A 22608-nucleotide genomic window follows, 5' to 3' on the forward strand; every position below is an offset into this window, starting at 1 on the left:
AGGGATTTACCTATAATATCAGATACTGTAAGGGAAATGCTGAACAACAAAATTACCATCAAGGAGCTGAATGACGCAATTGGAAAACAAAAAACTAATAAAACACCAGGGCTGGATGGAATTCCAGTGGAGTTCTATAAAGAAATTCAGGAGCCATTAGAGGAAATAATGTTAGACTTGTATAACGAGGTGCTTGGACAGGCAAAAATACCAAAGACATGGACAGAGACGCTTATAACACTTATTCCAAAAGAACATATGGACACCCAGCAGATCAAAAATTATAGACCAATTTCGCTTTTAAATGTAAACTACAAGATCATGGCTACTATAATGTCTGAATGTAATAATAATGTAATAAGATCATGGCTACTATAATGTCTGAATGTAATAATGTCTGAAAGATTAAAGATAATATTGAGCGAAATCATCCACTCTGACCAAAATGGATTCCTCCCAGACAGATAAGGAACAACACAAGATTGATCATGAATGTTCTAGAATACTATGAGGTCCACTCAGAGAAACAAATGGCACTGATGTTTGTGGATGCGCACAAAGTGTTCGATAATTTAAATTGGCAATTCCTTAATAAACAATTAAGTTGGATGCAATTTGGTGAAAAATTCGTAGGGTTCATTAAAACAATATATACTTCACAAACCGCAAAAGTGATACTGAATGGAGAAATAACAGAGTTGAACATAAATAAAGGAGTAAGACAGGGATGCCAGTTAGCCCCACTTTTATATATACTATCAGCAGAAGTACTGTTGACTCAAATTAGGCTGAACCAGGAAATAAAAGGATTGATTATTAAGAAAGAAGAATACAAAGTGCAAACCTTTGTGAATGACATGGCATTTATTATAGAAGGCCCAATAGAGATGGGCAGTATACTAATTCATGAAATAGAAGAATTTGGAAGGGTAGCAGGGCTCAAAATTAATAAAAAGAAGACAAAAATAATAACTAAAAATCTAACCAAGAGTCAAAATGAAGAATTAGAATGTGAACTAGGGATGCAGATAATAAAAATAGTGAAGTATTTAGGAGTTTGGCTCACTGTGAAATGCTCTTCAATAAAAGAAGATAATTAAGATAAAATAATATTGCAAATACAAAAAGATTTGGATAATTGGGCAAAAATACAGCTCTCACTGTTGGGATGGATAGCGACTATAAAAATGAGTATACTACCCAAACTCTTGTATCTGTTTCAAATGCCAGTAAAATTAGGGAATTTTTTTTTTGACGATCTGAATAAAAGAATAGCGAAATTTATATGGTTAGGGAAAAAACCTCAGATAAAATTTAAACTTCTACAAGACAGCAGGTGCAAAGGAGGATTTGGACTTCCGGACTTTGAATTATATTACCAGGCAGGCAGTTGCAACATGGCTTAAAGTTTGGATCAATCTCAACAATAAAAGAGTTCTAACAATAGAGGGCCATGATCTGCAGTTGGGATGGCATGCATTCCTCTGGGAAGGGAAAAATAGATCGCAAACTTACTTTCAGAGACATTGGGTGAGAGATGTTGTACTGTATGTTTGGGATAAAATAAAATAAAAACCCACTATATGAAAATACCAACCTGGCTATCGATAATGGAAGCAATGATATATCCTAATGCACTGGACCTAAATAAGATGGTAAAATATAAAGAGCTCTTAGATGAGAAAGGGGAACTAAAAACCCAACAGCAATTAAAGATATAAGGAATAGAAATAGGATGGTGGTTATATCTTTGAATTCAAACATGGTATAAAAAGGATCAGAAACAATCCGGCTTTTATAGAACTCAACAAGAATTAGATAAAATACTATTAGGGACTGGAAAAAAATGATTAGCAAAGTGTACAATTATCTATTAGAATATAAAATGGAAGAAGAAACAGTAAAAGAGAATATGATAATTTGGGCTAAAAATTTCGGTTATCGTATTGCTTTGGAACAGTAGGAAAAACTATGGCAGGTAAATTATAAATTAATGTTGTCAGTTGCATATAAGGAGAATCTTTACAAAATCTTCTATCGCTGGCACCTCCCCCCAGTGAGGTTAGCTAAGATATTTCCCAATATGTCAGCAAAGTGTTGGAGATGCAATTATAGCCAAGGAATGTATTGTCAAATGTGGTGGACCTGTCCCCAAGCCCAGAAGTATTGGTATAAAATTAAAACATGGTTAGAAGAAATAACAAGATAAAGGATTGAATTAAGACCAGAAATGTTTTTATTAGGTATATTGGGATCCAATTATAATAGGAACCTCCAATATATCACACTCTATATAATAACCGCTGCCAGAATCACATTTGCTCAAAACTGGAAGCAGGATACTATTCCCTCCAAGGCAGCAATAATAAAAAAGATCCTCAAATGCATTGAAAAAAACAGGCTAATGATGGTATTGAAAGATAGAGAAGAAATAGAGTACTATAAGATGTGGAATTTGGTATATGTAGTTAGAAAGACGCAAAGGTGTCAATTGATAGCAAATATGAGAAAGTGTTATTTAATTATACACACACACACACACACACACACACACACACACACATATACACACACATAAACATACACATACACACACAAATATATATCTGTTAATAATGTTATAAGTTAAGCTGAGAAATAAGAGTATAACTGAGTAGAATGGAGAAGTAATCAATATAATTATAGGCTTTGTTAATGTGAGAACACTGTTACAAAATCGTTGTAAAAAGTGGAAATTGGTTTTAAATGTTGGAATGTTGAATAAATAAATGTTTAAGAAAGAATATTTCTGGTTTCAAGTCTATATGCTGCTTTATATTGTATTTTTGTCCAATATTTTTTGGCTTTTGGGCATGTCCATCACATGTGGTAATACAAACCAGGTATCTGGTTGCATTTGCAATATTTAGCGGATCTATCTTTAAACATTTTTGCCAGTCTTGTTGGTGAAAAATGCCATCTATAAAATATTTTATACAGTTGACATAGTTAATTTAACATTTCTATCCCACAATTTTTGCCATGTATCCAGTTCTATTGCATATCCAAAGTTTTTAGCCCAAACTATCATTGTCTCCTTTACCTGCTCATTTTTCAATTTGATACTTAATAAGTAGCTATATATTTTCTTTTTGTTTTTCATCCGTTCCAGTTAATATCTGGTCCAATTGTTAATTCTTTATTAAAACCATACATTTTAGCATATCGAGATTGTATGTGCATTGTGACCACCATGTTATGTCCATCCTTGACTATTAATCTCTTGCTTGGTTTTTAGTTCCCCCTTTTAATTCAGAATATCTTTATATCTTACAATTTTTTCAATATTAATAACACTAGGATGTATCAATGCTTCCATTGTGGTATTTTCAGATAATGTTGTTCTTTAATTTTAATCCATACTGATAACAATGCATTTCTAATATAGTTTCTTTGGAAATAGCTTTGCACCGTGTTTCTCACAAAATAAGGCCAGGCCTTTTTTTTTTTTTTTTGAGCCCCGAAAAAACAGCTGCAGCTCAGCCTGGGTGCTTGGAATGCAGGAACGGGCTGCGCACCGGGACTTTTGCAAACTTGCAGAGCCTGAGGCTGGAGCACCAAGGGTAGCAGCAGCAGAGATGCTCACTCAGCTCTTCTCACACCCACCCAGCCACTCGGGATTAAACCAAAACGCAGCGCGTGGCACTCCCTGGTACCTCAAAATGTTTTTCTTCCTGTTGTTATGGGGACGGGGGAAAAGCGGAAGCGACTCAGACACTGTTGTTGGAGACGGCGCTGGCGAGAGAGGCACCAGCACCGGTGGGAACCGTTGAAGCTACAGAGGCCTGAGAAGCGGCTGAAATGCTGCCGGACATCCACACCGATGCCGCCCACCTGCTGACCCGGGTAAGGGAGGGGTAAGGGAGCCCTTCGTGCTCCACCATGGTGTTAGGAGCAGCTGATGGTGAGGCGTAGCTGCCCGCGGGGCACTCCTAATGGCAAGTTCCCCTCTGCCTCCCCCCCCAATTTCTCATGTTTTAAACTAGGCCTAAATTTGGGGGAAGGGGCTTAATTTCATTTTATGCCTAGAAAACATGCTGGGTCTTCCTATTGGGGGGGCATATTGTTGGAGAAACACAGTATCTTATTTTTCCCATACCATAAAAAAGCGTGCCAACCTAATTGAAGGTCATGCCCTTCTAAGGTTAATAGTCTTTTATGCCTCAAATCAATCCATTCTTTCCCCCATGCAAATTCCAAGGCCTGATAATACAATTCCCAATCTCTTTCCACTTTTTATGCTTGTCCTTTTTGTCTTTCAATTTGTCTGAGAGTTCTTTATGCAGCCATGCTGGTTTCTTTTGAGAGCTGTTAATTATCTTCCTCATTGGTATTGTGCTAGACTGGGCTTTTATAATCTTACTTTTCAAAATTTCCCAAGCTTCTTGACTTGTTTTCCCCTTGAGGATTCTCATCCATGGAATCCTTCCCAAGCTCTCTCTAAGTTTGTTGAAATTAGTTCTCTTGAAGTCCAAGACTCTAGTCTGACTTTGTTCTGTTGCTTGTGTTTGCATAATGTTGAATTCCAATATTGCATGATCATTCACCCCCAAGGTTCCTGTAGCTTCAACACCTTCTATCATTTCATCTCTGTTAGTGAGAATTAAGTCCAATATGGCGGATCCCCTTGTTCTCTTCTTTACTTTTTGGGAAACATAGTTGTCTGCTAGGTTTGTTAGGAACCTGTTGGCTCTTCCACTTGGTGCAGAGTTTGTCTCCCAGTTGATGTCAGAGTAGTTAAAATCCCCCATTACTATTGTGATGTGCTTCCTACATAACTTAGTTAGCTGACTAGCAAAAAGTCCATCTATTTCCTGTTTGGTTGAGTGGCCTATAGTATACACCTATGGCAATGTTATTTCCCCCCCCCTTTAACATTGACCCAAATGCATTCAAGATAATTTTCATCATTGTTCTGCTCTATTTCTGTAGAGATGTAGTTATTTCTTATATATAGTGCAACTCCACCTTCTCTTTTATTTGGTCTATTTCTTTTAAATTTTTAAAATCCCTCTACTGTATGTTCCAGTTGTGGGTTTCATCCCACCAATGTGGGATGGCAACAATATTGTAATGGCAACAATATCCTATCCCCCTATTTGAATTTCTAATTCACCCTGTTTATTCCTCATACTCTGTGCATTGGTGTATAGACACTGAGTCCAAATGAAGAACAATAAAAGTTCCTAAAGAAAAACTAATCTAAATTTTTGAACAAAACGGGAAACATTGTTATCTGAATGAACTATTGGCTTATTAAAAAATCTCATCTGAAATATATTTTGAAAAATGGATACCTGGAATTAGCTGTGCAACTAATATTTTCAGTTAAAAATATTAGAGTTGATTTGAAAATAAAGTGTTCATATTTTATCAAACTATTAATAACAAATAGTGTAATTAATTGATTAGGCTGATTGTTGCTTAGCAAAATTATTTGACTAGAGAGATTATTGCAATTGATTGATTGGTGTGATATTGGCTATATTGTTTACCCAAAATTGTTTCATTAAGTAATTAATCAACGTACCATCTTAACAAACCTACCATGCCAAGAAAAAAATCCAATGCCAAACCACAACCTAAAGAGAAAGTAATCCCCACCAATGAACCACAAGACTGCACATGCCTTAAATGCTATAAAACTCTAAAGGATAATGAAAATTCCATGAAATGTTCTCTATGTAACAAATACACTCATCATGACTGCTTGGGATTACCCAAGCAAATGATTCAATACCTAGAATCATCCAACGAGTTTCCATATCTCTGCAAATCATGCAGACCCAAACTGGATCTGTTTGAAAGAGTTGATACTATAGAACCACGAATAACATCCCCTGACACCATAGTAGCATCCCTGGACGCTTTAAAAGAAAGATTATCCAACCTTGAAAAAAAAGACACAATGCAAAAACCTGAACATCCAATAGCTACAAACCACATCTCTACCCAACAACCACAACCCATCCCACAACCCAATCCACAAAAAAAACATAAATCAGACAAATAATGATATCCCAATCCTCATCAGAGAAGCTGTTGAGTGCAAACGGAAATGTCCAAATGCCATCTTATTTGGTCTAGAGGACATCAATGACAATGATGACATCACAACTGTCCAAAACATCATCAGTGATTATCAAGTATCAACCATCTCCCCTGATGAAATACTTGACATTTCCCGGATTGGCCGAGAGCTCAAAAACAGAGACAGCTCTGTAGAGGAGGTGGTGTTGCTATCTTTTATAAAAAGTCCTTACATCTAAAATCATCCAAGTTACCTAGGAGCTTGTTCTTCCTGAGCCATCATCTGTGAACTATCCTTAAATATCATATTTCGACTCTTACTATGTTACAGAGCACCTAATTATGACATCGAACATGTAAACAAGCTAAATTCACCACTAACATGGGCAACATCCTGCCCACACACTTTTATCTTTCTTGGTGACTTCAATCTACCTCATGTTAACTGGACCCTAAACGAATGTACAACTGAATCCATACATGCAACCTTCTACAATGCTATTACAAATCTGGGACTGGAACAACTAGTAACCAATAATACTAGACTTAACAACTGCCTAGATCTCATCTTCTGCAATAGTTTAAATTTAATTTACAGAATACAAACTAAAGAACCCTTTTCCAACAGTGACCACAATATGATTGACTTTTGTCTCAACATACGCCCACACAAAAATCACCACAATGATGTAACCCCCAATTGTAACTTCAAAAAAGGCAACTATGATCTTATAGTCAACGATCTCTCATCCCTTGATTGGCAATCTCTATTCACTGGATGCAATACTGTTGAAGACCATTACAACATATTTTACTTGAAGTCAAAAGAGTCATCAAACTATATGTACCAATAACAACTCCCACACACACACACACAAAAACAGATTACCCATAACAATAAGGAAACTTCAATCCAAAAAGAGATCACTCTGGCGGAAAAACAAATCTGGTCATCTTGCCAACTTCAAAAGCCAATACAAAAATTTATGCCACCAGATAAAGATTGAATGCACCAATTATCACATTAAACAAGAGGAAAACATTCTACGTACCAATTCCACCCACGCTTTTTACAATTTTGTAAACAACAAACTAAAAGACTCAAGGTCCATCCCACCCCTGATAGGACCTAATGGTAAAGACTGCAACGAAGACACCATTAAAGCCAATATCTTTAACACATTCTTTGGCTCAGTAGTTGTAAACAGCAATGGATCATGCCCAGTATTTCCTAGCTGAACCACAGAAAACTACAATGATCTAATACATATCGATTTTACAGAAGACAATGTTGAAAAAGCACTACACAATCTAAAACCATCTTTAACTATTGGGCCAGACGGAATATGTGCCTACTTCTTTAAAAAGCTATCCACTGCCATAGCAGAACCTCTAAGCATAATCTTTGAAAAATCTTTCATGACCAGCTCCTTGCCTAATCTATGGTCACAAGCCACAGTCATCCCCATCTTCAAAAAGGGAGACCCAAGCCTAGTTGAAATTTACAGACCAATCTCCTTATGCTGCGTCACCTGTAAAGTCATGGAATCAATTATTAACCAATCCATTATCCTCCATTTAGAGACAAACAACCTAATCTCTAATAAACAATTTGGTTTCAGAAAAAAACTATTCTGTAATCTGCAACTCTTACATTGCAAAAACATATGGACTACACAACTCGATCAGGGCAAAACAATAGATGCAATCTACATAGACTTCTCTAAAGCCTTTGATTCAGTGGTACACGACAAACTACTCCTAAAACTAAAATCTTATGGTATCTCTGGACAACTGCATAACTGGATAGAAGCATTCCTGTCAAACAGACAACAAATGTACCTGTCAATAGTGGTGTCCCCCAAGGCAGTGTTTTAGGACCAACTCTCTTCATACTTTACATAAATGACTTCTGTGATCATATTAAGAGCAACTGTGTTCTTTTCGCTGATGATGTAAAGCTGTTCAATACCACAGACAATACTGCTACCCTTCAAAAAGATCTTGACTATGTATCAGAATGGTCAAACAAATGTCAACTTGAAATCTCAACAAATAAATGCTCTGTCTTACATATTGGCAAAAAAAAATCAGAAAATAAAATTCAAGCTGGATAGTCAAGACCTTGTTGATGATCCAAGCTCTGTCAAGGACCTTGGAATACTCATCTCTAATGATCTAAGTGCTAAAGCCCACTGTAACTACATAGCCAAAAAGGCATTAAGAGTTGTTAACCTAATCCTACATAGCTTTTTCTCTTGTAATATCACACTACTAACCAGAGCATACAAAACATTTGTTAGACCAATACTCGAATACAGCTCATCAGTCTGGAACCCACATTACGTATCTGATATTAGCACAGTTCAGAAAGTCCAGAAATATTTCACAAGAAGCATTCTCCAATCCTCTACTTGTTGCAGAATATCTTATGCCACCAGACTTGAAATTCTAGACCTAGAAAATCTTGAATTACACAGTCTTCGGTCCAATCTAAGTATGGTATATAAAAATCATACATTGCAATGACTTACCTGTCAATGAATACTTCAACCATAACAACACAAGAGCACACAATAGATACAAACTCAAGGTTAACTGCACCAAACTTGATTGCAGGAAATACTACTTCAGCAACAGAGTGGTCAATGTCTGGAATACTCTACCTGACTCTGTGGTTTCTTCCCCAAACACTTTATTTAACCGTAGACTATCTACTATTGACCTCACCCCTTTCCTAAGATGTCTGTAGGAGGCATGCATAAGCGCACCAACGTGCCTACTGTCCCTGTCCTATTGTTTCTTTTATTTTTCTTATATGTACCCATTTCATGTATTCATAACTATGTATATACTTATACCTATTATCTTGTAAGCAATTGACAAATCAAAATAAATAAATAAATAAAAATAAAAAAATACTATGCATATATTTGGAAAAAAAATATCAAGCAAATCCCGAGCAACAAAATTCAATCTATATTTTGAATATGGTGAAATTAACAGACTGACTTCTGGCATTCACAAGTGCTAATCTACTTACTAAATAGGTATAGATATATAATTGATATTTCCTACAAGAAAAAGAGATTGTTGGTCACGTAAACATGAGGAATATCTGTCATTCTCTCAGAACAAGAAAATATAATTTTTTTAAAAGAAAACATTTGAAGGCAGAACTCAAGGCATTGTCAGAGGAATCTGAGGACAAGACTAGGGAAAGGACCATCCATTCCTCCAGAAACTTGAATATTAACTCATTACAATCCCAAAGTCCTAGAATAATAGAGACAGAAGGACTATCTGTTTGGGGATGGTACTGGCAGGAATTACAAAGACAAGAACTCTAAGCAGGAGTGGGGATGAGAAGGTAATGGAAAGAGTTTCTGTGCAAGATCCTCCAGCCTTTTACTTTCTAGGATCATATTCCAGTACAATGTGGGATTATGTTTTTCTTCCTACAAAGATGAAAATTTGAAAATCTGCTTAAAGTTTCACAATTTCATAGCTTTGATCATGGAAAAGTTCAGGTATTTCATTTCATATGCAGCTATCCATTTATGAATACACTTAATCTTATAAAGAGTATATGAAATATACATATTATCTTCCAAGGAAGCCTTGAATTTTGGAAGCTTATAACAGTGGTGTGTGTGTGTGTGTGTGTGTGTGTGTGTGTGTGTATGAGACTGAGAAGCTTTCCCAAACTAGTCATGTCTAATACTTCTAATATTCTGCTGAACAGAAAATTAAATGCTGAGCACATATTTAGAATGAGGATTATTCATCAGTCATGAAATCATAGTATTCAATCAGAATAGTGGAATTGGAAGGAGCTATTTAAGCCATTTAATCTGCTTAGTCCATGTTAAAATATTCTGGACACAAGGTTGTCTAATTTTCATTAGAATATACCCATGAGGGAACTCCAGATGCTATCTGTGCAATTTATTCCATCCTGGAAACTTATTACAACATGTTTATGCCTAACTATATAACATTGATTGTCTTTCTAACCAATGGAAATAATTTTAATGACAGTGATAAACAATATTAAGTTTATAGCACTTTTAAATATTTCAAGCACCTATTTTATTATGGATTTTTCCAACAATTCTATATGATCAGGATTAGTATTATTGTTCAATATTATACTGGGGTAAGATGGAGACTGAGGATTTTGGTAAGAAGTTGTCTGATGAGTTTATTTAATCATAGCTCGGCTACTATAATGACCCTTCATTATCCTTAGCTAGCAAAGGCATCTGAAATTTTGTTGAGTGATAAAACTTTCTTTACTGTTTGACCAGATGAAGAAAAAACAACAACTTGCATATAATTGAATAGGACATTTAGGACATCTGGAGTAATCTAGTATGAGAACAAGAGAAATTATATTAAATATATACAATAGAATCTCTGGTCACAAACGCTTCTGACCATGACCAAATTGGGTTCTGATAAAAAAATTCACATTTTTTCCCTCTATGGCTGATTTCCCCTCCATGCCATTTTTTTTGTAAGCACCAAATTTCCAAAATTAGGTTTGGATCACAACCAAATAGGCTTGCAGTCAAAGTTATGGAACGAATTATGGTCATGACCAGAGGTTCTACTGTATGTAACACATATCAAAATGTAACATTTTATAGACTATTTTCTATTTCCTCTCTATTGTATTTCTTTATTATAAAGCTTGAGGTATTTTAATTCTAGATAAGATAGTCATATAAAGAAATATTTAAGCAGAACTCAGAACTTGTGACCCACTAATCCAAATATAGCCTCCAAACCTTCATTTATTTCCTGCTTGAGTCTTTTAAAGATAAGCAAGATAATCAAGCAAGATAATCAAGCACACTAGAAGGACTTATCCTGACAAAGCTCAAAATGAATCATTTTCTGTATAAAATAAGAGGATGACAGAGACCAATAGTCCTCCCCACATTAACAATACTAATGAAATATCAGGAATATTCTAAGGGACCTTTGGATGTAATTCCTCGTTTCAGTTTGGGATTTTATATTTTTATCATAATTTTGATTTCTTTTATTTAAGCTATTCAGGTGTACTAATTGTCATTTGTTTTATGTACCCCTTCTACTCTTTGTTCGGTTCCTTAAATCCTAAGAAGGTATACAAAGATGGGTATCTGCAGAAGTTTATTATGTTAGTTAGAATGAACAAAAGTAGCACTGAGGTGTGATGACAATTTCTTGATACTTATATAATGGGTTGGCACTTATATTACAACATCACAATGGTGTTTGTTATTTTGTCCCTGCCCCTTCCCACAAGGATACCATTGTATGAAAAACGAAATGTATCAAACTTCTAGTGACCTACCATGGGCTACAACTGATATGCAGGATAACAGGTCAGTTGTATTATGTGATTTTTATAATGCCAAATGAGGCTTTTATTTTTGTTTTGCATGGTTATAAGGATTAAGCATACCAAGATTTTTGTATAGAATATTTTCTAATTTTATGCAGGATATAAAATAACAGCATCATTTTTCTCTAATAATAGCATTGCTTTGAGTTTCAATTACATGCTAGTCATATGCTTAAAGTGTTCAAAATGGTTGCTCATACCTGATTGTGGGCTTTGCTTAGGCATTTTGGCATCTGCTGGAGCATTAGAAGTGGGTCTTTGACTGGCAGAATTATGGATGCTGTTAGAGATGGCAGCTGAGATATTCTTGCGAGGTTTATCTTGCAGCCACATTGGGGAAGCTTCGAAAGCTTGCATTCTTCGGGAATGGCTATTTGCATTGACTTTGAGATAAGCTTGGGCTTTATATTCTTGAAGCTCTCCTAAATTGGCATCCGTCACTCTGCACTCATACAATCCTTCATCCTTTTTCTTGACTTTGGAGATCTGCAGCTTGTGGGAAATATCATTCCCCTGTACTTTCACTGTCTGTAAAAATTTCAGAAACATGTCTAAATGTTATTGCTATTAGTAGATACTCCTCCTTGTCTTCCTTTCATGCACTTATGCCCAGTTAACAGTGTCCCAGGTCAATTAGAACCAAGAGGGAAAATAGCCCCATTCGTAAAGTAATGGTTTCTAGGTTATTGCATATCTGGGTTGTTATATTTGCATATGTATTTATGATACTATACTGTTCACCACCTATTGTAAAGTATTGGGGATGGTTCCACCAAACACTGGATTTATATTAAAATAATTTTAGAAAAAACGAACCATTCTGACAATATAATAATATTTAAAATTGATATATGACGTTCCCAATCTTTTAGACATTTCATATATGTTTTGCCACACAGCTATGACAGTAATGTTATCCAGTGGTAGGATTCAAATAATTTAACAATTTGCCCAGGTTTGCCCAGGGTCAGGTTGGCTGTTGTGGGAAGCATGGCCCAGACCCATCCTCCAGCTCCATTGCATATGTGGGTTGATCCTCTCACAATGGCCAACCTGACCCTAGGGGAAACAGTTGTTAAATCCCCCTCCCCGCTATCAAAGTGGATCCTGAGTGCTGTGCTGCAATGGAGAAATGGGCAATGGACCAGCCAGCACGATGGAAGGAGGAAGAGTAGGGAGAAGAAAGAGGGAAAGTGACCTTCTCCTCCCTCATTTCCCCCTCCTCCGTTACTCCCTCTCCCTCCTCCATTACTCATTTCTCTATTGCAGTGCAGCCCCCAGGATCCACTTTGATAGCAGGGGGAGGGGTGTAATTTAACAACTGGTTCACCTGAATTGGTGAGAATCGGCTGAATCCCATCATTGCTATTATCCCTGCATTGTAAGGACAGAGGAGAAGGTTCTAAAAGAGGATGATTTAGCTAAGGCCATCTGGAGAGTTTTTGAAGACAATGGTGCCCATGAAGACAAGAAAAGTGCATACAAGGCACTTTGTAAGGATTAGGCATGTTATTAGAAGGTTTTAAATAGAATGCAGACTGGGCCCAATACTACCATGGAAATTCCTCAATAGCTAACCATAGCTACAGACTTAGACCAATCACACCCAATTGGTAAAAGGTGCAGGTAAACATATTATTGAAGAAATCAATTATATATACATACGTATATACATACTATATATGGGCTACTGCAGATTGGAAAATGGACCATAGAAGCCTCTGCCATTTAAAGATTTTAAATTAAATAAGCTCCTTAAGCTTCCTTTTTCCAAGCAGCTTATTTTTTTTCTCTTTCCTTTACATTCTCATAGCAGCCCAAAGGGAGGGGGGAGAGGGAGAGAGAATGGGTGGGTCAAGACCGTTCTAATGTCTATTAGGCACAACATTCCTTTGAAGGAATATCTTATTTCTCTTAATTTACACTTAAAACCTTCCATGTTAAACTCAGAAATGTAACACGATCTATTTCAGTACAAATAGAGCTAATCAGAATCCAGCTAGCTCTTTTTTGTTTTACATTCTGACTTTACTAACTACACACAATATTTGATTCAATTAATGGGGTTTTAATATTCATCTAATTCAATAAACTTTAAGTTTACTTAAATTACTGAGATTACTCAATTATCAATTTTATTTGATTGCAAGAGAAGTTAGTGCACAACACACTGCCTTTTTATTGAAAACTAAATCCCAATAATTTTGTGTGATATGTATCTCTTTTTTACATTATGCCATTTCTTTTCTGGCTTTTATTTTTGCAATTTGCTAAATATAGAGTCTATGCCATTCATTTCTACTTTATTATCAAGAAGTCTGAGATAATAAATCACATGTTATTGATCTATATCTGCTGGAATGTATTTGGGGTATATAAATACTTGCCCAGACTCCCCTTCTCTCATTGCAATCTGCTTTCGCAACTTGCCTGTGTGAAGCTTTAGTTCTCACAACATTAATCTCTCCCAAATTTAAATTTCAAAAATACAGAATAGTGATATACTAAAAGCACCTTTTATTATGTTGTTTTTCTTTAAATTGAAGAAATTGAATTGAGGAAGCCTAGAATGCCACTGGATCACAATAAGATCAATATTAGCTGAACAGTCTTTTTCAGTTCTAACTTGAAAAATTGAGAAGTGATGAACTTGAGGAAAGATGGTGGATATTGTTGCTGATGTCAAATTTGTCTTCCCAATGATTTTTCTTTACTACAGGAAAATAAGATCATGCTCTGTTAACCTGGCTAAGAATAATTTCAGTAGGACTTCCGGTTGTGCTCCTGTTGGGTTGGAGTAGAATCTGCGATTGTGCATGGTTTCGCTCTGCGCTTGCTCATTGGAGGTCCCAACTAGGACCGGAACCACCCTGTAGGGGTGGTGAAGAAAGGGAGGACTGCCTGGAGGGTTGAGGGGAGCCGCATATTCCCTCCCTGACAAGGTAAACCCCCTCCGAGTTGCAGCGGTGGTCTAAAATGGCCACTATGAAGATGGGAGACAGTGCAGGAAACGAAGACTCTCCTGGAGCAGTGAAGCTGTGAGTGGTGTGTGGGCCAGGTGAAATACATGGATATTACAGGTATCCCAGAATTAAGAAACAAATAATTTTTTAACGAATGATAGTAGAAGCAGCAACCAGAGAGAGAGAGAGAGAAGAAAATGGGAAACTTGTGAAATTGACTTTGGATTTTGAAAAGATTTAATTTGCAGGTGGAAAACTCAGAGGAAGACATTTGATTATACAAGACTTGGAAAGTAAATTGGATAATTATCTGGATTTTGACACTAATAGGCGTAATTAAATGTGGAACATGTTAAAAAGAAATAATAGCTAATAATTGGAATTAGCAAAATTAATAAAAGCTTAAAATATAGGAAAAAGTGAAAAAAAAAAAAAAGGGTGGAATGTGGAAACAGAATTGAGAGTGCCACCTAATAGTAAAGGAAAAATTTCAGTGACTCTTTGAAAAGTGCTTGGTCTTTTTAAAATTGGAACTTGAAATGAAATAAGAGGAATTCCATTATAATAAAAACCCTGAAAAGTGAAATACTAGAATACTCTAAGGAAAAAACAGATATGTGAAGAAATTGCCATGGGATTGTTTGCTGACTCTGGGAAAAATTGGAAAAGAAATCAATAGAAGGAACCTGGAAATAAAGATTTATGGACATTGACTGTTGAAATTAAATATAAAAGATGAGGGTTGAAATAAACTACTGGATAATTGGATTTGATATAGATATTAAAGAAAGGGAAAAAAAGAAGTGCACAAAATGGGAGAATTATGTGTGGAAATAAGATTGGAACTACAAAACATAAGGGAAATGATGAAAGCTTGGAAATGTACAGTATCATACTACAAAAATTAGAAATGGTGATGCAGACTAAAGAAGAACTAAAGAAGAGGAGGAGGAGTTAAACAAAGGAGAAACCAGCTCTAAAGAAAAAGTGAAACAACGGACATTAAAATGGGGAGAAAATGGGAAAAAATGGGGAAAAAAAGAATTAAAGCTAAAAATTTAAGGTTTGAAGTGATAATTAAAGAGGGAATTGTTTGGAAAGTTAAACAAAGGAAAAGGAAACAGCAGAAGAGGGCACTACAGAGAAAAGATCAAGAGAGGGAGGAAGACAAAATAAATAACTGGCATAAGAAATGGAGGGAAATAATAAAGGAAAAAAAGGGAACTAAGAGAAAGAACCAGAAAATGACAGGAAATGACAGAAAGCAAACAAAAATGAAAAGGAATTATAAGTCAGGAGAATGAGATACAATGGATAGAAGAAGAACAAGAAAGGGGATTCTGCAAGGTAATGTGTTGTGATATTTCAGAATATAGATTTAAAAATAGAAAACATTGGAACATATTTTTCTTTAAGGATAATTGTTAAACTAGATATAGATTTAATTGAAATAGATATGGAAGTGGGGATTTATTATAAAATATTAATTGATATTTAATAAAGCGATGAATAAAGTTAAAATGTGTTATGAGAATTGTAATGGAAAGACTATTATCAGTTTTTAAAATTAATTGAATAGATTAATATTTTTGAAATAAACAGATGATATATAATGTAATTGAGAAAAAGAATACCAGGCGGAATCTGAAAGTCTGACTCACGGACAAACACAATACAGAAGCCTGATGATGGCAGATGAGATTCTGCCAAAACGTTGCTACAACTTTAAAAGCACAACTATAATGACGTGGGAAAATACCCGAACAAAGCTGAATACCATACATATAAATACCCGCGAAAACTTAAGAAAACACACACACACACACACATATATATGTACACTGCTCAAAAAAAATAAAGGGAACACTTAAACAACACAATGTAACTCCACGTCAATCACACTTCTGTGACATCAAACTGTCCACTTAGGTAGCAACACTGATTGACAATCAATTTCACATGCTGTTGTGCAAATGGAATAGACAACAGGTGGAAAGCATAGGCAGTTAGCAAGACATCCCCAATAAAGGAGTGGTTCTGCAGGTGGTGATCACAGACCACTTCTCAGTTCCTATGCTTTCTTGCTGATGGTTTGGTCACTTTTGAATGCTGGTGGTGCTTTCACTCTAGTGGTAGCATGAGACGGAGTCTACAACCCACAAGTGGCTCAGGTAGTACAGCTCATCCAGGATGGCACATCAATGAGAGCTGTGGCAAGAAGGTTTGCTGTGTCTGTCAGCGTAGTATCCAGAGCATGGAGGCGCTACCAGGAGACAGGCCAGTACATCAGGAGATGTGGAGGAGGCCGTAGGAGGGCAACAACCCACCCTCAGAACCACCACCTCCGCCTTTGTGCAAGGAGGGACAGGAGGAGCACTACCAGAGCCCTGCAAAATGACCTCCAGCGGCCACAAATGTGCATGTGGCTGCTCAAACGGTCAGAAACAGACTCCATGAGGGTGGTATGAGAGCCCGATGTCCACAGGTGGGGGTTGTGCTTACAGCCCAACACCGTGCAGGACGTTGGCATTTGCCAGAGAACACCAAGATTGGCAAATTCACCACTGGGGCCCTGTGCTCTTCACAGATGAAAGCAGGTCCACATTGAGCACATGTGACAAATGTGACAAGGTCTGGAGACACTGCTGCCTGCAACATCCTCCAGCATGACCAGTTTGGCAGTGGGTCAGTAATGGTATGGGGTGGCATTTCTTTAGGGGGCCGCACAGCCCTCCATGTGCTTGCCAGAGGTAGCCTGACTGCCAGAGGTAGCCTGACTGCCACCAAGATGAGATCCTCAGACCCCTTATGAGACCATATGCTGGTGCGGTTGGCCCTGGGTTCCTCCTAATGCAAGACAATGCTAGACCTCATGTGGCTGGAGTGTGTCAGCAGTTCCTGCAAGACAAAGGCATTGATGCTATGGACTGGCCCGCCCGTTCCCCAAACCTGAATCCAATTGAGCACATCTGCGACATCATGTCTTGCTCCATCCACCAATGCCATGTTGCACCACAGACTGTCCAAGAGTTGGGGGATGCTTTAGTCCAGGTATGGGAAGAGATCCCTCAGGAGACCATCCGCCACCTCATCAGGAGCATGCCCAGGTGTTGTAGGGAGGTCATATAGGCACGTGGAGGCTACACACATTACTGAGCCTCATTTTGACTTGTTTTAAGGACATTATATCAAAGTTGGATCAGCCTGTAGTGTTTTTTTCCACTTTAATTTTGAGTGTAACTCCACATCCAGACCCCCATGGGTTGCTAAATTTGATTTCCATTGATAATTTTTGTGTGATTTTGTTGTCAGCACATTCAACTATGTAATAAACAAAATATTTAATAAGGATATTTCTTTCATTCAGATCTAGGATGTCTTATTTTTGTGTTCCCTTTATTTTTTTGAGCACTGTGTGTGTGTGTGTGTGTGTGTGTGTGTGTGTGTGTGTATGTATGTATGTATGTATGTATGTATGTATGTATGTAAGTATGTATGTAAAAACCTGGAACCACATTGTTCACCAAAAAAGATGTTCTTTAAAATATAAAAATAAAAAAAAATATTTTTTTAAAAAGAATAATGTCAGTAGTACTTAAACACAGATAGGATTACGGTCAAATAAATATCTCTGTTGGGGATCATTTTGGTTTTTACCAATTTTCTTTTTATGTTGAATAAAATTCATTTCTCACTCAGAATCCACTATGCATAAGAAAGAGAACAGTGGAAGAAGATATATCAGAGCAATAAATGGAGAATTGCAAGAGCAGAACAACAGTGATGGTTCAATAAGAATGAAATGAAGGGTGTGTGTGTGTGTGTGGACCATCTCCAAAAATATATCTGGGAGTTAAAGTGCCAGAAGAAATCCCTAGAACATTATCTAAGAAAAACAAAGAACACGTCACATTGCATATGCATGTTTGGAATTACATCATGATCAAGAATTGGTTAGCACCAGTAAACATGAATTGCATGGATTTTTGTTGAAACATTTGATTAATCTATACCCACTTGTTGCCAAGCAGCTTAACAACATACTGCAAAGAGGTGAAATTGAAGCGTGGCTAATATCTGGCAAAACCTACTAGATAATGAAATATCCAGGGGCAGTGCCACTGCAAGCCAATTACCTACCTACCTACAACTTTCAAATTGCTAATTGGTGCGGTATAGTCCAACAGCATCTATTTGAAAACAAACTCTTTCCATCTGAGCAGAAGGGAAATCATCCAAACACCAGAAAAAAAAAAATCAACTCCTAATTGACAAGACATTTTTTATAAACTGCAAGAGAAGGAAGGCCAACTTGAATATATCATGGATTGTTTACAAAAAGGCATTTGATTCTCTGCCACAAGATGATATAACCAAGTGCCTAGAAATAATAGGAGTCAGTAGATACATCAGAAGCTTTGTGCAAAGACTGACGGCATAATGAAAGACATGGTTTCTAGATTGAGAGAGGTTAATTTCAAGAGATGAATCTCCAAAGGGACTTACTTTCATCTCTACTGTTTATCATTGCACTGATTAACTTGGGCCATGGCTATCAAACATTAAAACATCTGCTAGACTATCCCATGTCTTTTACATGTATGATCTGAAGCTATATGGAAAATTACCATTGTGGTAATATAACCTATTGATCATTTTATCATTTTCTGTAAGGCCTTTGTATAACTAGCAGTAAGTCTAGGAAGATGTGGGCATTCTTGGTGGGGGTAGGAGTATCTTTGCTCAGAGTGCCTCATTCTGTTTTGATTCTGCCAGTTTAGAAGGAATAGGAAAATGGGTGAAAGTTCAAGGTACAAGATACACAGTTGTGCTTTCTCATGGGACTTTCCAAACTTTCCCATGAGACTTTCCGTGGCTGTATGATCTCATCCTAGCAAGGTAACATCTGGGACTTTCCAAGATTGTGTGTTCTCATGCTGGTGAAGTAATCTCCTGTTGAGGTCATTGTTTTCTGAATATGCATACTGTATATTTTGCTTGTGTTTTTTCTCAATAAATACTGCTACCTGAGTTCTCTCAGGGTTGGCATTTTTCTCAGAGACAGTTCCCTGTGTCTCATTCCAAATGTCAATCCACCATAAATGGTGACCCCGACATGATAGCTGGAAGGCTATACGTTTCCCGCATCCTATACTCATCGTCGCGGACGTCGACTGGGCCCTCATCTTCTTCGCTGGACGAAGATAGATTCTTTCGTGAGTATGGGGAGATCTCTCGAAGGCTCAGAAAGAGCACATCAGGGAATTGAGAGGGATCATTGGGAATAGTTTTGGGTTTGGAATTGGCAGTAGGGGTTGTGCTGTAGGAAAGAAAGAAATTGAGGACTTACTACAGTATGTTTGGAAAAATATTAAGTCATATCCGGAGGGAGGTAGTATTAAAGTAGAGTCCTGGAAAAAGATAGGAAATTTTTGCACGAGGAACCTCGTGCCCCTTCTTCAATTTTGTTAACCTGGAGAGTGATAATGGATGCATTAGCTACTTATGAACAACCGCTCCTATCACCCCCGAAGAAGGTTTGCCGCTTTACCATGCGGTGCGTTTGTTGCCGCCGACGGCACCTCCAGATAAATCTGGGGGACTGTCCGGCGCTAGCAATACTTTGTCAGAAGATAAGAGTTTACCTTTAAGGGTTCAGGTGGATGCAGTTACTGCAGCTATTCAAGAAGCAAAGAATAGAGGGGAATTATCAGGAGATGATTTGGTGGAGTTTGGAGTAGAAGTTCAACTTAATCCAGTAGAAATTGTCATGGATGCTGCATTAAATCCATGCAGCGGGAGTGGAAGCCTTTACAGCTCAGAATTTTGAGGAAGTTAAGCAAGCAGCAAAAGAATATGGTGTTAGAACGCCATATATACTCAGGCATTGTTAGAAGCAGTTGGTTATGGAAATAAAATGATTCCAGCTGACTGGAAAGCTCTGTTGAATATGATTTTAACTCCAGCTCAATATTTGGTGTTAGATCAGAAATGGAGACAGCTGGCAGTCCAGAGGGGAACAGCAAATGTTACCCCAGATCAGCTTTACGGAGCTGGTAATTTTACAACAGTGGAACAACAGAGAGATGGTATGCCTGAGGAAGGGTTCATTCTTCTCCCACAAATAATTTTTCAAGCCATAGGGTCTCTCCCTGACGGCGAAGGTGGTGAGAAGACCTTTACTAACATCAAACAAGGGAACAATGAACCCTATGAAAATTTCATTAGCAGACTGAAATTGGCTATTGAAAGACAAATTGATAATCAATTCGCCCAGAAAGAGTTACTTTTTAAGTTAGCAGTAGAACAAGCTAACACAGATTGCAAAAAGATTTTAAATCCACTGGTAGCAAGTGGGGAGCGAGAAATCGCAGATTTGATTAATGCATGTAGGAAGGTTGGGAGTCAGTCTTTTAACATGGAGACTTTAGCTCTGGCTTTACAAACAGGACATGCTCAAAAGGGGAATTGTTTCAATTGTGGGAAGCCTGGACATTTTAAAGCGCAATGTCGGGCTCCTGGAGGAGGTCAAAGTCAGCAGAATAAGAGATCAATGGGACAGGGTGTTCGTCCTAAATCAGTGTGCCCAAAATGTAAGAAAGGATACCATTGGGCATATCAGATGCTCCTACAGTTTTTACTGATGGAGGGAAAGTTTTTGGTGCTTGTGTTTGGAAAGATAAATCTGGAATTTGGCATACAAAAGTGACTTCAGAGCAGAAGTCTGCCCAGCAGGCAGAACTTGCTGCTGTAGTTTTGGCTTTTCAAAATTTTCACAATCAGGATTTTAATTTAATAGTGGATTCATTGTATGTGTATAATTTGTTACCCTTTGTAGCAGGTTCTTATTTGTCTCCTGGAATATCACCTGATATTTTAAGATTGCTTTTGTTGTTACAAGGATGTTTGGAGCAGCGTGTGAATGTGTGTTTTGTTGCTCACATTCGTAGTCATAGTAATTTGCCTGGAATTTTATCACAAGGTAATGCCAAAGCTGACAGTGCTGTAACTTCAGTCCTCACTGTCCAGCCATGGGACAGTCATAGTTATTTTCATCAAAACGCTAAAGCATTGGCACAGCAATTTAAACTTACTACTGCAGAAGCTACTGCCATAATTCAACAATGTCCAACTTGTTCAAAGCAGGGCACGAATATCCCTATGGGAGTTAACCCCAGAGGGTTGAAACCTTCAATGATTTGGCAAATGGATGTTACTCAATATCCGCCATTTGCGCCCTGGAAATATATACATGTAACTGTGGATACTTACTCAGGATTTTTAATGGCTACCCTCAAAGAGGTGAGATGGTTAAACATGTCATCAATCATTGCATTAAGACTTTTTCAGTTGCTGGAACACCTAAAACTTTAAAAACTGATAATGGTGCGGCTTATCGGAGCACCGGTTTTGATCAGTTTTGCAAACAATGGTCTGTGGAACATAAATTTGGCATTCCATACAATTCTACTGGGCAGGCTATTGTAGAACGTCATAATTCCACGCTCAAGACCATGTTGACTAAATTAAATAAAAAAGGAGGGAAGCTCCTGGGGCTTCCGGCGATTCAAGATCAATTAAATCTAGCTTTGTATATTTTAAATTTTTTAAATTTGTCTGGTAACCCCCTGCGGCGCGGCCAGCAGGCATTTTTCTTCTCCTTCTACAGATGCGGTGAGACCTCGGGTGTTGGTGCGGTTCCTTCCGGATCCGGCATGGGTTCCTGCTGAGCTGATAACGTGGGGACGTGGTTATGCAGCAGTTGAACATCTTGGTCAAATTCGTTGGGTTCCTGGTCGGTGTGTTCGACCTGATCATTCGCAGGCACCTGTGAAGGAAGTTTCGGAGGAGCAGGATGGCGCATCTGTGGTTCCTGATTCTCTTGATGCCGATGGCTCGGACGCGGCGCTGTGAAGACTGGGAAAAGATGACTGCTTATCTGAGATTACCAACTTGTATGCAGCAGGTTTCTTTGGGGAACCGGACTAAATTAATCTGCAAACAGCGGTATCCTTTGGTTTTTCCAGCATATTGGTCCTGGCATAAGGATCAAGACATTCTTTACTCGGGACCTGATAAGGATATTATATCTTCAGCCTGTGCAACAACTCTGATCCTGTTTAATGTTTCTGTTTCAGACTATGGACACAAATTTCCCAAGGTCTTATTCCGCCTTTG

General features: G+C 37.5%; 1 protein-coding gene across 3 annotated transcripts in view; it reads right to left on the minus strand.

The window, feature by feature from the left end:
* The window catches only part of VSTM2A (V-set and transmembrane domain containing 2A), a 46436-nt gene that overhangs the window by 12608 nt on the left and 11220 nt on the right, over positions 1-22608 (minus strand). For all 3 annotated transcript variants that reach the window (XM_026678368.2, XM_087945456.1, XM_087945457.1), the window contains exon 4: positions 11668-11995. In XM_026678368.2, the coding sequence (XP_026534153.1) occupies positions 11668-11995 (328 nt within the window). The remainder of the gene's footprint in view (positions 1-11667; positions 11996-22608) is intronic.

This window comes from Notechis scutatus, chromosome Z (assembly GCF_049901735.1).
Source record: "Notechis scutatus isolate UNSWTSFEM ecotype Mainland chromosome Z, rNotScu1.2, whole genome shotgun sequence".
In the NCBI taxonomy this organism is placed as follows: Eukaryota; Metazoa; Chordata; class Lepidosauria; order Squamata; family Elapidae; genus Notechis; species Notechis scutatus.